Source organism: Dama dama, chromosome 29, assembly GCF_033118175.1.
Source record: "Dama dama isolate Ldn47 chromosome 29, ASM3311817v1, whole genome shotgun sequence".
NCBI lineage: Eukaryota > Metazoa > Chordata > Mammalia > Artiodactyla > Cervidae > Dama > Dama dama.
Genome location: NC_083709.1, coordinates 10,855,710 through 10,872,058, shown reverse-complemented (window position 1 = coordinate 10,872,058; position 16,349 = coordinate 10,855,710). Strand labels below are relative to the sequence as shown.

The following is a 16,349-nucleotide window of genomic DNA, read 5'->3' as shown; positions in this document are numbered from 1 at the left end:
GCTCGGGCCTGCCCGTGAGAGGGCACAGCTCACTGGACGTAGGCTCTGCCCTTCTCTCGTGATGAACACTGCTGAGCATGTGCCTTGTGGTCCCGTGTATGTGTCCTCTGGGAAATCTAGATTTATACACATACACAAATGCCTATATTCATGTATTTTTAACAGATCAGCAATAGTTGTGTGTATGTCAGTGCCAGTCTCTAAATTCCTCCCACCCCGCTCCATTCCCCCTTGGTACCCACACACGTGTTCGCCACCTGTTTCTATTTCGGGTTGGAAGTAAGGGTACCTATGCCACCTTTTAGATTTCCCATGTGCGCGTTAGTATGGTGTTTGTGTTTCTGACTTTCTTCACTCATTAGGTGACCGTCTCTAGGTCCAGCCAAGTCTCCACAAATGGCACAGCTTCAGGCCGACCGTCCCTCGGGGTCTGTGCGCTTCTCCGCTGGCTGGCTCTGCCGCTTCCCGTGCCGTGGGCGACTGTGCAGCCTTTCAGGATTTCCGTGTTTGTACTCATAACTCTCGTGACAGAAGCTCTCGTTTGCTTTCAAAGCTGAGTGTCTGGTGCTGGACTCAGAGCTGAACAGTTGGGGTCACTCCCCAGGGAGAAGCTCGGGGTTAGCTCCCTCCTGATGTGGGTCACTGTGCCAGGCAGTGGGATCCACCGTGAGGCTCTGACGTGGTGTTTGCTCATCCACCTGAGGTCACTTTAGAGGACTTGTGCGTGCAGCAGTAGCTCTGGTGTGTCCGCGGGGAGGAGTGTGTTCAGCGTCTCGTATTGACGTCCTGAGCCACAGCGCCGTGCACGCATTTCCTGAGAGGTGACGGTTAAGTGGTGCGAAGGTGCTCCCTGTGGGGTCACAGAAGCCGGTGTCCTGCACCTATCAGGTAAAGTGCTGAGGCGGGCGCGGTTTCGAGAGGGTTCCCAAGGCCCCTCCCAGGTGCCCGCCTTCCCTCTTCCCCAGACCACATCCAGGCTCTGTGTGGACGGGACTTTGCAGATCCCGCATCTGGTGGTCCCTTGAAGTACGGGTTCTTCCCGACAAGAGTTACAGTGTGTGAGGATGTGTGCCGGGGGTCTCGTGCTGGGCGGGGGGCGCCGTGCCAAGGGGTGCGGGTGGCCCGTGGGGGCGGAGCGGCCCTTGCTGACAGGCCCCGTGAGCCCTGTCCAGTGGCCGCGTGGAGCTGGATCCTGTCCTGGTCTCCTGTACCCAGGAGAGAGTGCAGTGCAGTTACCAGTGGGTTTAGTCTGCACGGTTCATGAAGGCTGTGAGAGGAACCAAACAACCGACCATGTGCTTCACAGAACTGCAGCTCTTATTTGTTAAATATTTATTGTTGTTAAATCCACATTACACCAGCACAACAATCCAAAGTAGTAAGATAGTACTTATTGTTTTTATAAATACATGAAAGGTGGCAAAATAACGCTGCTTAATCCCAAACCCAGCAAATTAGCAAAATGTCACATTCAGGAAAATTTGGCAAGTACGAGAAGACATCAGTCGTAATTCTGCAAGAGAGAGAGGTCCAGGAGAGCCTCGCGTGCCGGTCTGCCCAGGCTGCAGGCACCAGCGCTCACACTGGGCACGCAGAGCTTGCTTGGCGTGTCGAGAAGGACGTGGACAGCTGTGCATGTGAAGCAGTGAAACGGGCTACACGGGGCGGCACACAGGTACAAAATCATTAAAAAATACTACATATCGAGTAACTGAGCTAAGAGAGCTTGCCATCTTTATCATAAATAATGAGATAAATGTGTTTTGCGTAAGGAATACAGTGTGTTCTCTTCATAGCAAAGTACCATTATCATATCATAGCAGGCCCCATTTTCTCGTGTTTAAAGTGGATTGGTTCCAACTTAAAACCATCAAGCCTGGTCAGAATTCACTCCGTCCAGCTGACCAGAGTCAGGGGCACCGGGACGGCCTTGGGATGACTGGGAGCCCAGCACCTTCTTCAGTCAGCGGCCTCATGGCCGCAGGGAGGAGAAATTACGCTCCCACCTGCCGTGCGGGCGCCATGGAGAACACGCACCCTGGCGCCCACCTGGCTCTGGCTCAGTCTCAAACCCCCAGCAGACCAGTGCCCACAGGCTGCCTCCGACCCGTGACGACCTCGCTGCTCAGCCCATTACCAACTTGCTCTGTGCATCCCACCTCCAGCTCTGACCCTGCAGTGTCCCCAGGGCCCCCACTGCTGGAACCCCAGCTTCTTGACTCAGGAACGGCAGCGTCGTAGATGGAATTTGAAGAGAACCAAGGGAAGCCTGGCCTCCACTGGCTCCCGCCCCACTGCCACCTGCGTGGACACCATCACCATGCACCGTGTATTTCTCCCCCCTTCCCTCCGCTCCTCCCTGGACCCTCACCCCCGACACACCCCGCCTGCTGTGGACACTTGGGTGGTTGACGCTCTCCGTGGAATGGTCTGTGGTCTGTTTCTGCTTTCCTCAGAGTACATTACGCATTTCAGTATGTAAGCTCCCTACCAAGGCAACACAAAAGGAAAATACGCATAAGGAAAAAGCTAACAACGAAGGTTTTAACCTTGATAGAAACTCAGGATGTTGCTAGAACTGCAGGCAAGCGGTTCCTTCGTAAGACTTAGTAAAAATGGTTTGCACAGACAAGGCACTTCCTTAACCTTGATAGAAACTCAGGATGTTGCTAGAACTGCAGGCAAGCGGTTCCTTTGTACGACTTAGTAGAAAATGGTTTGCACAGACAAGGCACTTGCGTGGATTTCTTGGTCGTGCCCTCCTGCTGCCCGCACGGGGTCACCAGTGGCGGGAACACACTGCCCAGCCATGCCCTGCTGCTGTGGGGCTGCCTCCGGGAAGCCCCCGCGCTCACGTGGGGTGGCAGCGCTGAGCCAGTGTTGAAGGCACTTGGGACAACACGGAGCAGGGTCACTTCTCCGTGAGGGCTTTGGCATTTCAGACCCCTTGAATCACAGCAATTCCTGGAGTCTGAATTGGCTGATGAGTGTGAATTCTGTGCAAGGTGTGCATCTACTGGCATTGTGTGCGCAGCCTCTGGTTTGGTTTATGGGAAGAAAAGCAGAGTTGAGGTGCCCTTTTGTCTCTCGGAGTCGAGGTGCACTTGCGTCCCGCGGCAGGAGGCGCGTCTGGGCGGCGTGGTCTGGGTCTGTGCTCCCGAGAGGGCGCCGATCACAGGTCCTCACTCTCCACCAGGCCGGGGCTCAGCGCCAGCGGGGACGGGCCGGCCTCGGGCTGGAACGCTGCTCGGATGTCCAGGCCCTGGTCGGAGAGCGCGGCGTAGCGGCTGGCCGACGGCCGCACCCGCTTCGGCTTGGCGCTCGGCGGCGGCTGCTGCCACTGGGCTGCAAGACACCCGGGCACGCGCAGGTGAGGGGCTGTGGCGGGGCCAGGTGCATGCTCACAGCATACCCCACACGCCCCCGAGGAGGCCTGAGAGGCCTGCACGCCCTTTCACGGAGCACTGTCTACACGGGCTGTGAAGACCGCAGGGGTGACACAGACAGTGCAGTTCACCGCACCGTCACTACTCGCTGCAGCTTGGGGAATCCTCGGAAATGGCCACTGAGCTTCCTAGCTCCCCTTTTAAGAAAAATCTTCAAAGCTCACAGGTAGGCATGCCACAGGAGCGGCAGTCGTCAGGAATTCTGGATGCACTGGGGAGGGGGGCCTGGCTGAGGTCACAGTTACTGAAGCATTTCACGGAGGTATTTCTTAATTCAGAAATCAGTTCTGAATTTTTCCTCAGGGCTTACTTGTCCTAGAGTGTTACTGTGATAGAGGGATACTGACCTAGTCTGTCAACTCAAGAGGGCCGATTTTTTAAAATCAGGGATGCATGTACACAAGGAGACACACACAAACACACAAGCCTACTGCCAAACTACTTCAGACACACACACACACGCACACACACGAAGCGCTCAGCCCTGGGAAACACGCCCGCCAGCATCAGTGGGCCCCGCTCAGAGCCAGACCCTGACGGGTCAGGACACAGAAGGCATGTCAGAGGCGGTCCCGTGCACCATGCGGTGATGGGATGGACGCGTCCATGACTATGCCTGCGCCTAGTGTTAACTCCTAGAGGCGCGGGGGGGAAGGCACAGCCGGGGAGCCCAGGCCACAGAAGCAGAGGCACATGCGGCACTGTGACACACAGCTTCTGAGCGATACTTGGGCACTGTTCTCCTGGCGAGGGTCACTATTACTGTCGGGAAACTACAAACAGAAAGAGAAAGAGCACGATGAAGTCTCGGCGCGGGACGCTCCGGGGCCGCGTGGGACGGATCAGCCTGCGGTGTGGACCCGGAGGCCTCGGGCACCCAGCCCGGGGAAGCACTTACTATACACGTCGAGTCGGGCCGTGCAGGACACGATCCCGGCCTCGTTCTTGGCCGACACCGTGTACCAGCCCGCGTCGTCCTTCGTGGCGCCCTGGATGAGCAGGCACACGTAGCCGAGGTGATCCTGGTGCATGCTGCGGGAGAGGGCCTGCTGTGAGGCTGCCGGGCCCCTCAGCAGGGCTGCGGCCTCTCCAGCGGGCGAGCATGGAGCCTGCAGGCTCTGCCCTCACCCCCCGGCAGGCGGGTTACCCTCCCGCGTCTGAGGCACAGGTGAGCCCTCACAAAGCCGCCGCAGGTGGGGCTGGGAGGCCCGCACTGCCCCTGCACCCCGGGGTGGCCGGCACCCCACAGGGGGAGCCCTGCTGCCTCAGGACCCGCAGACCCTGCGGCGGGCAGGGCCCGGCACTCACCTCACGCGGTCCGTGCTGTGGGTCAGAGACTCGTTCTCCTTCTTCCAGAATATCTGTGGTGGGGGTGCCCCCGAGACCCGGCACTCCAAGCGCACGGGGTAGCCGTCCGCCACGCCCGTGTTCTGCAGCTTCTCCAGAAAGACCGGAGGCTTGTGCGCTTCCTTAGCTGGAAGACAGGAGAGCGGTGTCCTGCCCGGGAGACGCGGGCAGTGCCACGGAGCCCGCAGCTGCCCTCAGCGACGCGGGGCGAGAGGCCCGTCCTCCGCCAAGGGTCCTTTAGCGGGAGGGAGCCCGTGTGCACCCCGCACTCCCTGTCCCTCCGTGGGGTGGAGGCTGCGCCCGCCCCACAGCGCCTGCCTGCTGGTCCCGGGGCCTCCCGCAGGCTGGCAGTCGACTAACAAGGGTGCCGGGCTTCCGTAGTCTGCCGCTGCCCCCGGCGACACTGAGGCCCGCCCGCTGGGGTCAGATCCCTGCTGGCTGGGAGGTGCTGAGGACTTCAGGCCCTGCTGCAGGGAGACGGCACTGCACGGGCGGGCGGGGGACAGGCTTTCAGTGGGCGCCTGACGACTAGCAAGGAGGACCGCACCACGGGTCCTGCCGGCATTCTCGGCGGCAGGGAGTCAGAAGGCTTTGTCAGTATCACCCTCACTCTGCCCTCCGTGTCGCCTAGGGTCTGCGGCGGAGACCAGCGCGGACAGGTGTGGCCTCGTGATCATCGCGCCAGCAAGAGGGAGAGCATCCGGCCTTCTCCCCGCCCTCCTCAGGGACAGACACATCAAGGCAAAGGCTCTACCCCAGACCTGTAAATAACAAGGACCCTATCTGACCTTAAATTATGTAGGGAGCTAAGTTTTACTGGACTTTTTCACCTGAGCTACTCCGGGGGACGCAGGTGGTGGGAGCAGACCTCACTTAGCTTTCTTTCTGGGCCTTTGCTTTCGTAAGAGGATAATGATGGATGGACCTTCACGTCACAACAGCAGACTGCTGCATTCAGAGGCTGTGCTGGGCAGGGCACGGGGATGCAATGCTTCATGGGAGCTCATCCTTGGGAAATGATTTAGTCCTTAAACTGTGAGCATCACAGCCCATTTACAGCAGGGAGAGTGAGCAGCAGTGATGGGCTGGCCACAGGACATAGCCAGGAGACGAGGACTGAGCCCTGACTTCTCCCAGAAGTGCCAACGGGACATCTCGGGCCCGAGGACAGGCATGGTCAACTACAACAACTAGACGAAACTACACAACAGTGAGCAGCAGGGGCTGGAGGAGGGAGTGAAACTGGACACAGACCACAAGCTGACTGCACGCCTGTGTGCACGTGTCTAGCTGCTGTCAGCAGAATCCTCAGGAGGAGACACCCAGTGTCCGCACTGCGCACTGTCTCTACTAAGCGCGCGGGGCTCTCGGACCTGGAGGAAGACCAGAGATGGGATGGACCCAACTACACAACCAGGGGAGGGTGTGGTCTCCATAGGTCCCACCTCTGGGAAACAAGGAAGCAACCAGCTGATGTGCTGAGGACCAGTGAGGTCACACACAGCACTCTGCAAACAGAGGAGAGATGCAGACACACCACAGGCTCCCTACATGCTCCTGGAGGGCTCTGCATGCAGCCGTGCGGAACGGACATAACGCACTCTCTCCACTCTTGTGGATTCTCTAAACATCTTCACACACTCATTTTCCTTAGCTAAAGTAAAAAAGTTTATCATCCAGGTCTCCTGCATTGCAGGCAGATTCTTTACCAGCTGAGGCACCAGGGAAGCCCAAGAATACTGGAGTGGGTAGTCTATCCCTTCTCCAGGGGATCTTCCTGACCCAGGAATTGAACCAGGGTCTCCTGCACTGCAGGCGGATTCTTTACCAGCCGAGCTACCAGGGAAGCCCCACTGCTAAGTTAACTTTATAATCCTTATGAGTGTATCCTATCTTTCCTATGTTTGCATGAATGAAAATGACTTCAAATGTTAAATGATGAAATCACTGTGGGTGACTTAAGTGGTGTACATGCAGAACATGTGTACAAGCTCCACCCCCCGTGCTGGCTCACGGACGCTGGGCGGTGCTCTCTGCCCCGAGAAACCCTTGGGGCCCAGGACCAGAAACACCCGGCAGAGCCGCTCAGAGCCCCTGCTCCGGCCCAGCTGCTGATGGGGAAATGAGACGCAGTCACGTCCCGCCCTGGCAGGTCTCATTCCAGGCTCTGACTGGCTACTCTGGCGAGGCCCACTATTCTGTCTGCTGAGTGTGCGGCCGAGCGTCCTCTCGCCCTGAGCGTGCGTTCCCGGGCCTACCTGCGACCACGAGCTCCAGGACGAAGGAGTTCTGCCCCGCCCGGTTGGTGGCCACGCACGTGTAGATGCCGGCGTCCCGGGCCGAGACAGGCTCGATGACGAGGGAGTGCACGCCGTTCTCCCGCACCAGCATCCTGTGGGTGCTGTCCTGGCGCACTGGCTTGCCGTCCAGCAGCCAGCTGAGGTCGGGCGTGGGCAGCCCACTGACCTGAGGAAGGAGGGAAATGCATGTGAGCTCCTCCGATGCCAAAATGGGTCGCTCCACCCACAGGAGACGGGCTCTTAGTGTGGGTCCCGGTTCTCTTCTTGGCACAGACAGGCTCACTTCTAAACACCTCCTACAGGGCAACATAGAGGAGCGTGAGGTGGGGTCCTCAGGGGGCCCAGTGCAGAGAGTCTGCGCTTCACTGCATGGGGTCCAGGTTCAGTCCTTGGTCAGGGAGTGGAGACTCTGGGCAGTAAAGATCATTCTTTAAAAGAAGCAGATTTTTCTTACACATTCACAGTTCCCTAGGGCTTCCCTGACAGCTCCTGCAATGCAGGAGACCCCGGGTCGATTCCTGGGTCGGGAAGATCCCCTGGAGAAGGAAGAGGCTACCCACTGCAGTATTCTGGCCTGGAGAATTCCATGGACTGTACAGTTGTCGATGGGGTTGCAAAGAGTCTGACATGACTGAGCGACTTTCACTTTTACACATAAAACTAAAATTAATACTAATCCCTTGGTATCACCTGATTAAAATAAAATTTTACCTTTTGACTCTGTATATGTGTATTTATGTTTGTATTCATTTTGGTTCTGTAACTAAAATGTCATTTTACAGGTGGTCTGTGCAAATTCTTACAGACCCACGATAACTACACACATATAAATATACACACTGACATCTGCATACTTACACTGTGGAAAGAATTATGTGGCAAATGATGTGGCTGACAAGGGATTCATTTCCAAAATTTACAAACGGCTCATGAGGCTCAGTATCAGAAAATGGATAGAAGATCTAAACAGATATTTCCCCAAAGAAGACGTACAGGAGGTGAAGAGGTACATGACAAGATACTCAACATCACTAAATACATTAGAGAGATTAAAATCAAACTATTAGAGAAAAGCAAATAAAAAATACGCAGTGTTAGCTCACATCAGCCAAAATGGCCACTGTCAAAAAGCCCACAGATGATAAATACAGGGTGAGGTTAAGAAAAGGGGACCCTCCGAAGGTGCTGTGCTGGTGGGATGTCATGATAACAGCCACTGTGGAGACGTGTAAGGAAGTGTCTTTAAAATGTTCAACAGAGCCACTACGTGATCCAGCAGCCCACTCCTGAGTCTATGCGGAAAAAAGAATGAAAAAAAACCCACAGAATTCAAAGCGCACCCAAGAGAGCGCTGCAGCAGTATTTACAACAGCCAGGACAGGGAGGAGACCCAGCCGTCCAACGACAGATGAAAGGAAGAAGAGGAACGGGTGAAGACGTTCATACACAGTGCAACATTACTCAGCCATAACAAGGAATAAAACTCGGTCATTTGTAGAGATGTGGATGAAACTATACAGTTTATATACAGTCTGTTATACAGAGCGAAGTCAGAGAAAAACAAATACTGTATATTAATGCACACATATATAAATCACATAAAGGTTTTAATCTAGAAAAAGAGTACTGGTAAAGCTATTGGCAGGGCAGGAAGAGAGATACAGGATGCAGAGAAAGGACTTGTGGACACGGGGAGCGGAAGTAGAGTGGGGCAGATGAACTGAGATACACACGGCCACGTGCAAAACGGAGAGCCAGTGGGCAGCTGCTGCAGGGCACACGGACCTCAGCCCGGCGCCGTGACGACCTGGGGGGGTGGGGGGTGAGGAGGAGGAGGCTCAAGAGGGAGGGATCAACATGTGGTTCCGGCCGGTTCACGCTGCCACAGGGCAGACGTGCGACGCTGTAGAGCCACTATCCTCCAGTTACAAAAATAAAATAACAGAAGCGACACATTCGCACGAGCAAATGATGCAGCCATGAAAAAGAACGAAATAATGCCACTCGCTGTAGCCTACGGACCGAGAGACGATCATAGTAAAGAGAAGTCAGTCAGAAAGAGAAGAACAGATACCGCGTGGTGTCACTTACAGGTGCAATGTGGAAATGGATACCAACTAACTAATTTACAAAGTAGAAGAGATGCACAGACTTAGAAAAACAAACTTATGGTCACCAAAGGGGAAAGGTGGGCTGGAAGGGGTAAATCAGGAGGGTGGCATTAACTCACACATGTAAACACATAATCAACACAGACCTGCTTCATAGCAAGGGAGGTGTACTAAATACTGTGTAAAAACCTATATATGGAAAAAAACTCAAAGACGAATATCTACATTTATAACTGAGTAAGATTCTGTATGCCTACAACAAACATGACATTGTAAATCCACTTTACTCCAAATACATACATACATACATACGTATGTTCAAGCTAAAAAAATTAAAGAAGTAATGAGACACAAGTTTTTGGTGGCTTCTTGTAGCACATTTCACTCTAATTTACAAACCCCAAAAAGGACTTCCACTAATGCACTCCAATTTGACACCAGCACTATAAATAGCCAAAGAGGCAACCTTAATGTCCACTGACAGATGAATGGATAAAGATGTGGTACATGTATACAGTGGAATATTACTCAGTCATAAAAAGAGTGAAATAAATGTCATTTGCCACAGCCTGGGTAGATCTAGAGATTGTCATTTTAAGTAAGTCAGAAAGACAAATATGATATCACATATATATATGGAATCTTGAAAAAAATGATACAGATAAACTTATTTATAAAACAGAAACAGACTTACTGACTTAGATAATGAATTTATGGTTACCAGGGGAGAAAGGTAGGGCTTTCCAGGTAGCTATCATGGTAAAGAAACTGCCTGCCATGCAGGAGACATAAGAAAACTCAGGTTCCGTCCCTGGGTCAGAAAGATTCCCTGCAGAAGGAAATGGCAACCTGCTTCAGTATTCTTGCCTGGAGAATCTCATGGACAGAGGAGCCTGGTGGGCCAGTCCATGGGGGTCACAAAGATTCAAATACAAGTGAAGTGACTTAGCACCCACACAGCAAGGAGGGGATGAATTGGGAGATTCGGATGGACAAATAAGTGGCAGTATATTTAAAATAGATAACCAACAAGGACCTGCTGTATCGCACAGGGAACTAACTCAAAACTCTGTAACAACCTAAATGGGAACAAACAGGAAAAGATGCATGTGTATCACTGCATCACTCTGCTCTACACCTGGAGCTAACACAACACTGTAAATCAGTTACACTTCAACACAAAACGAAAATAATAAAAGAGAGCTACTCGGGAAAATACACTCCTGTTAAGAATGAATTTATCCTTTTCAAACATTTCTGTCAGTCCAGAGTAAACTCTCTTAAGTGCCTCACATTTATGTTCTGTAATTCCAGAGATAACCAGCAGAGGGAGGCCAAATAATTTTATAAAACATTCATACTTCCGAGCTGAAATTTAAATTCAAGGTCAACACATGGGGCAAAACCAGAGAAGAGAGCCACAGCACGGGGGAGGCTGGGCGCGCGCTCACCTTGCAGTCCATGCGGCAGAGCTTGCCTTCCTGCACGGTCAGGTCCCCGGGCGCCTGCAGGAAGTGCGGGCGGAAGAAGCGCTCCTGGGTGGGCTCGCCCTCGTCAGCGCTGTCCCTGGACCGCGAGCGAGGCCTTCAGAGCAGAGAGAGTCAACACGCGGGCGTGGGGCGGGGCAGGCAGACGGGACAGGTAAACAGACCCAGACAGCGGCCGTTTCTAGGGTCCCAGGCATCTTTCTTTAACACAGGGGCAAAAACATAATTTCCTTACCTGCCTACCTGATCCCTAATCTCAATCTTTACACCAAAGAAAAAGTCAGGAGGCAAAATCTTGTTTCATTTGGGGGATTAATATAAATTTAATAGTCTGCTAATTGCAGATCTTAATCTGCTATCCTAATCCTTATGACTACTATAAATCATGAATTGGGAAAGGGGAAAAAAATAGGTTAAAGAAAGTTTTAAAATATTTTTAAAATTGGATGAGAACTGTATGAGAATTAGCAGCTCATTTACTACCAAATATTTTTCAGTATCAATAACTATAACTTTCTACTGTGAGTGTAAGTTTGTAGGAAATCAGAAGTTCTTATTATTTTTTAAAAAATTAATATATTTCTAATAAAAATTTATTTTCATATTAACCAGGAAAACAACTAAACTTTTAGGCAGGTCTTCTGCATCCGTTATCCATGTACCTAAAGACAATTTTTTTTGCTTTAAAATAAAATTGTGTACATCTCCCAGATTTTGTGCATCTTTCTTGCTTTTGAGTATGTTTCTAGAGGCACCTTTAAGAGTAAAATGATTTAAAGTGATTGCAGGGAAGATGTAATAATCCAAGGGCAAGATGTTCAAATTAATTCTGCCAGTGATCATCAGAAAGTAAGTTAAAAAATACTTAACTAGAAAAAGCAAAACAAAAGAAAAATTAGTATAATGGGCTAGAATTATCCACCCTTCAACATAGAGTTCACCCATCAGATCTAGTTTACGAGCACGACGCTCCTCTAGGAAGCAGTGACCCATGAACAGCTGAAATGCACTGACGGCCCCGGAAAAGCAGCAGCAGATGGACTTGCTCAGCCGTGCTGGGCTCGCAGCTGGCACAGGTGACTCTGTGCACGGGTCGTGCCCTGGAGGCCAGCATCACGGCTGCGAGCCCGAGGCCTGCGGCTGTCTCCCAAACACAGGCAGGGGCCGCGGGCTGCGGGCTGCTCGCTGTTTCTGCTCCTCCTGTGGCTTCCCTGCCTCTGTGGCCCTCCAGGACCCCAGCCCGCCTGGAATCCCCTGGCAGGGTCCCCAGGCCAGCAGCCCACCAGCTCCTTTGAGGCCACGCCCATCACTGGGCACCATGCGCCCACCCATGCTCGCAGGCCCTGGGGGCTGCAGGTACGGAGTGTCCAAAATGTGGCCAGCCTGACCTTGAGGTCTGGGTCTCAGGTAAACTTGTGCGCTGAGTGACGAGAGCACAAACCTTCAGGCACGAGGTGGTCACAGGAAACCATGGGCCCACCTGGAGGGCCGCGGTGAGGGACAGGCCAGGCCTGGGCATGCCTCCTGGCTGGTGTCCCCACCCCAGCCACAGGGAGCCCGCTTCCCCTCACGTGCCCACTGTCCCCCGAGCACGCCCTCTCTGTGGGCTCCCCACCATGCTGACGGTGCGGGTTTAGGAGCCAGCGAGACCCCAGCAACGCCCGGGAAGGGCGCGAGACGTACCTTCTGCTGTGAGGGTGTCCGGCCGGCGGGCGGGGGCTGCGGCCTCTCTGGTTCACGGCCTGGACCATCAGCCGTCCCGTGCAGCTGGCGCGGCCCTGCGGGGACAGGACCACAGTGGTGAGGGACGCCCGGGGCCTGCTCCGGCGGCCAGCGCCAGCCCCCGCCCGCCCCCGGGGCTCAGCGTCTGCCTCCACATTCATCTGAAGCACTTGAGTAAGACGCTCCCCTCCGACACTTGACTTGGTTTTACTGTTTCATCTAGGAGGCCGTTTAAGATGACGACCCCCTACGAACTGACTGTCACCTGCCAAGGTCTCCCTACCCATCAACATTCTTCCCATGAAATGAGCACATTTGAGATTTATGAACCAGAAGCAGTCAAAGCCTGAAACGTGAGGATCAGATGATAAAGGTTAGATACACTAACGAAAAACTATTTTATCTTTAAAAAAATTTTAATTTGAAGTATAGTTGACGGGTCTACAATCATCTTGCCCAACACACCCAAGCTCATCTGAAGTATAGTGGACTTAATCTTAGTTTCAGGTGTAAAACATGAGTCAACATTTTTGTTGCTTATACCCCTTATAAAGTGGTGACAAAGCAGGCTGCATGCACTACCGTCTCTCTCTGTCAACAGCAAGTCTGACAAGTGTCGTCTTAGGGGCATGGAGCGGTGCTGAGGGGCCCGGACTACAGGAATAAGGGACCCAGGGGCTTCAGCTTCCTGGCACAGGCGCCTCTTTCTCCTCATGGCTGGCAGAACAGCAAAGCAGATTTCCTCCTCCACTCATTCTCGAGGCCCAGGAGCACGAGCAGACGGACTTCTAAACTCTGACAACGACCGAAAGGGAGGAGCCAGGGCAGGAACCTGAGAAGCGCACTGATCATTCATTCCAGTCCTTCATGAATTCGCGCCCCCGGCTGAAGGGCAGCCCCGTGTGCACTCACGTCACAGTTGACCGCTGACCCCCACGGTCATCCCAAGTGGCCGACATGCGGGAGGCCAGAGCTGAGGGTCGCATGGGTTCTCAACCACCTTTTGAACTCCCCTGGGAGTGGGCTGACACTGGTGGGGACACGGAGGGAGGCACCCCAGCAGGATGCAGGGAGGGGCCTGCACGTCTCAGCCTGGACCTCCTCAGGCCCCAGGAAAGGCACAGACTCACACTAACAGTGCAGAGAGGAGGGCGAGGCCGCCCCAGGAGGACGTCTGCCGGGAACACACAGCTCGCGTGGCCCTGAACAGCGAGGCAGGCTCCTCCTTTACTGAGGCCACCACATCCCCAAGTACCGTGCAGCGAACTTCAGGAAGGAACGACCCCCGCCCTGCACCAACTGCCTCACAGGTCCCGGCCACGCAACAGAGGCTCTCCCATGCCGACCCTGGCACACCCCGGGGACTCCCCAACACGGCCTGACATCTGAGAATCACTTTCACTGACCCATCCCACGTGGACTTGTGCAGGTGCACGTGCCTAGAAGAGCCTGTTACAAATTGCACAGCTGACGACTCACCGCGGCCGGTCTAACAGGTGGTCATGGAAGCCCCGTGGTTCTTTCTGGAGCTTGAGAACAAGGAGCTGTGCATTTCACAGATAGCGCCCCTTGTTCTCAGGACGGGCTTTCCATACTTTCTGCTTTGCAGCTTCATCACAGGCTGTGGGGCCCCTCAATGCTATCTGTTCACTTTTAACTGTCTTATTAACACATGAAGGAGTAACAGAAGTGAACGTGTGAAGTGAAGCTCGGAAGGAGCCGGGAAACCCTGTGAAGCTGAAACACAGACCACCAACAAGCCAGACTTTTGAGTGTAACTCTGCTGCTCGCAGCTCTTCTGTTCCGACCAAGTCCTCGGCTGGAGGCTGACATGAGCCCCGAGTGTGAACTCTGAAGGTGGTTCTGCGCGAGATGCTCGGCTGGTGAGGCGCACGTGATGCCTGGCAAGGCTGGTTCTTCACCTGCTGTGGAAGCAGCATCTGCCTGTCCTGGCTCACAGAGGCTAACAGGGCTCAGGGCCCAGGACGGCCGCCCGCTCAGACACACAGCGCAGCTGGAGAAGGCACAAACCCGACGGCCATTCCAGCCCGGGCAGGACCAGGCTCCTAGCAACGCAGCAAAACAAAGCCAAACATCTGCGTCCGCATTCCACCGCGCTGTCAGGAGGCCCGAGAGCCGGCAGAGGCGGGGCCTGCGGGCCCGGTCTGGCACAGGGGGACGCGGCGCGGCCCCTCCTGACCTCGCTAACCTGCGGCTGCTGCCTCCTGGGGGCAGCCAGGCGAGCACGCCCTGCGCTCTGAGCTCGTCCCCACGGAGACCTGTCAGCAGCCTCTCACACGCCTCGTATCCCTGAAGACCGAGCAGGTGGGAAAGTCTTCTCTGAAATAAACTGCTGGCCATGCTCGCCTCCCTCCCGGCTTCTCACCCTCTCTCACGGCTACCCTCAGGACTTATCTCCCCCGCCTGGAGAGCCCAGCCGCTCCCGCTCCACTGTGGAAGCCACGGTGTCAGAAAAGGGAGATGGTGCTGTCCCCCTTCCAAACACGAATCCTTCTAGAACGTGGAAGAAAATCATGGCGCCAAAGGGCGTCAAGGAAGCAGGGAGTCCACGTCAGGCAACCCCACACTATGCTTCTGGGACTGGAAGCATATGTATGTGTGCATGCTTTATGTATCCTGGAAAACTTAGCTTTTACTTTTGAGATTTTTTTCCAGTACCTATTTACATCATGTTCCTTTTAAACCCTTTTTTAATTCACAAATTACAAGAATGGCAAAGCCATTTACTATACCATAGCAACTGTTTATAAAGCTGAGTTTATGGAGTGCTGGGCTTCCCTGGTGGCTTAGAGGTAAAGAACCCGCCTGCAATGCAGGAGATGTGAGAGACAGGGGTTTGATCCCCGAATTGGGAAGATCCCCTGGAGAAGGAAGTGGCAGCATTCTTGCCTGGAGAATTCCATGGACAGGGAAGCGTGGTGTGCTGCAGTCCATGGGGCCACAAACAGTCAGACACGACTGAGCAACTATACAACAACATGGAGTGTGAGGTGTTTCTATCATCATGTTCCCATGGCAACAAGTGACAACTTGCACCAAGGATCAGGCAGAGAAACGGGCTCTCGCGGGTCACAGCTGAAATACCACTTTGTTTTCCTAAGTGGGTAGGAAGTTCATTCCAATTTTGTGAAAAATTGGACGCACAATCTTGGATGACTCACAAAACCCACATGTGGCATGTGTGCACGGACCTGCCACTGAAGACCCGGGACAAGAAGGCATTTCACCCCTGAACTAACACCCACCAGGAGACGTGCTCAGAAGCTCACAACAGCGGCTGTCAAGCACCACAAACCCCAAATGCACAGCAACGTCAGCCTGAGGCCCACATCCACTCTCAGGATCTCCCCAGACTCTGCTTAGGAGTCTCCCCTCCGACACCTGCCTCTTGGTCATTCAGGTAGGAAAGGAGAAGTTTAGTGATAAGAACACACCCCGTTAATGAGAATCCTGGTGGATCAGACCTCAAGAGACAGCAGGCTTCCGCCATGAGGACCTGCTTTGGCAGGGGAGCCTCTGGGGCCCGGAGTGGTCCCCTGCTGTTTGCTCAATCCACAGGCGGGATGGAGACACTGTCAGAAAAGCCAGGCTTGGGACTTCACTGTGGCCAGGGGCTAAGACCCTGCGCTCCCAATGCAGGGGCCTGGGTTCCATCCCTGGTCAGGGAACCAGATCCCACATGCCACAAGTAAGACTCTGCATGCTGCAACTAAAGCGTGATGACCCAGCACAGCCAAATAAACAGACTAAAAAGGAAAAGTGGGCTTCTGGTGCCTGATGTAAATGGTCACTCCCCGACTCTTTGACTCCAACAGGTAAAGCATGAAAAATCAGACGAGGTAATCTATAGGGCATGGCCAGCTCTCTGCTGAGGGAGCCGGGCTCAGGGCCCCAGGTTGAGGGCGGGGCCTCCTC

General features: G+C 53.9%; 1 protein-coding gene across 2 annotated transcripts in view; it reads right to left on the bottom strand.

The window, feature by feature from the left end:
* Nucleotides 1–1,315: 1,315 nt before the first annotated feature.
* Nucleotides 1,316–16,349, bottom strand: part of PALLD (palladin, cytoskeletal associated protein) — a 358,254-nt gene continuing 343,220 nt past the window's right edge. For both annotated transcript variants that reach the window (XM_061132502.1, XM_061132504.1), the window contains 6 exons: nt 12,375–12,469; nt 10,656–10,788; nt 7,052–7,259; nt 4,755–4,920; nt 4,345–4,478; nt 1,316–3,345 (listed from right to left, as the gene is read on the bottom strand). In XM_061132502.1, the coding sequence (XP_060988485.1) occupies nt 3,173–3,345; nt 4,345–4,478; nt 4,755–4,920; nt 7,052–7,259; nt 10,656–10,788; nt 12,375–12,469 (909 nt within the window). In that variant the 3' untranslated portion in view covers nt 1,316–3,172. The remainder of the gene's footprint in view (nt 3,346–4,344; nt 4,479–4,754; nt 4,921–7,051; nt 7,260–10,655; nt 10,789–12,374; nt 12,470–16,349) is intronic.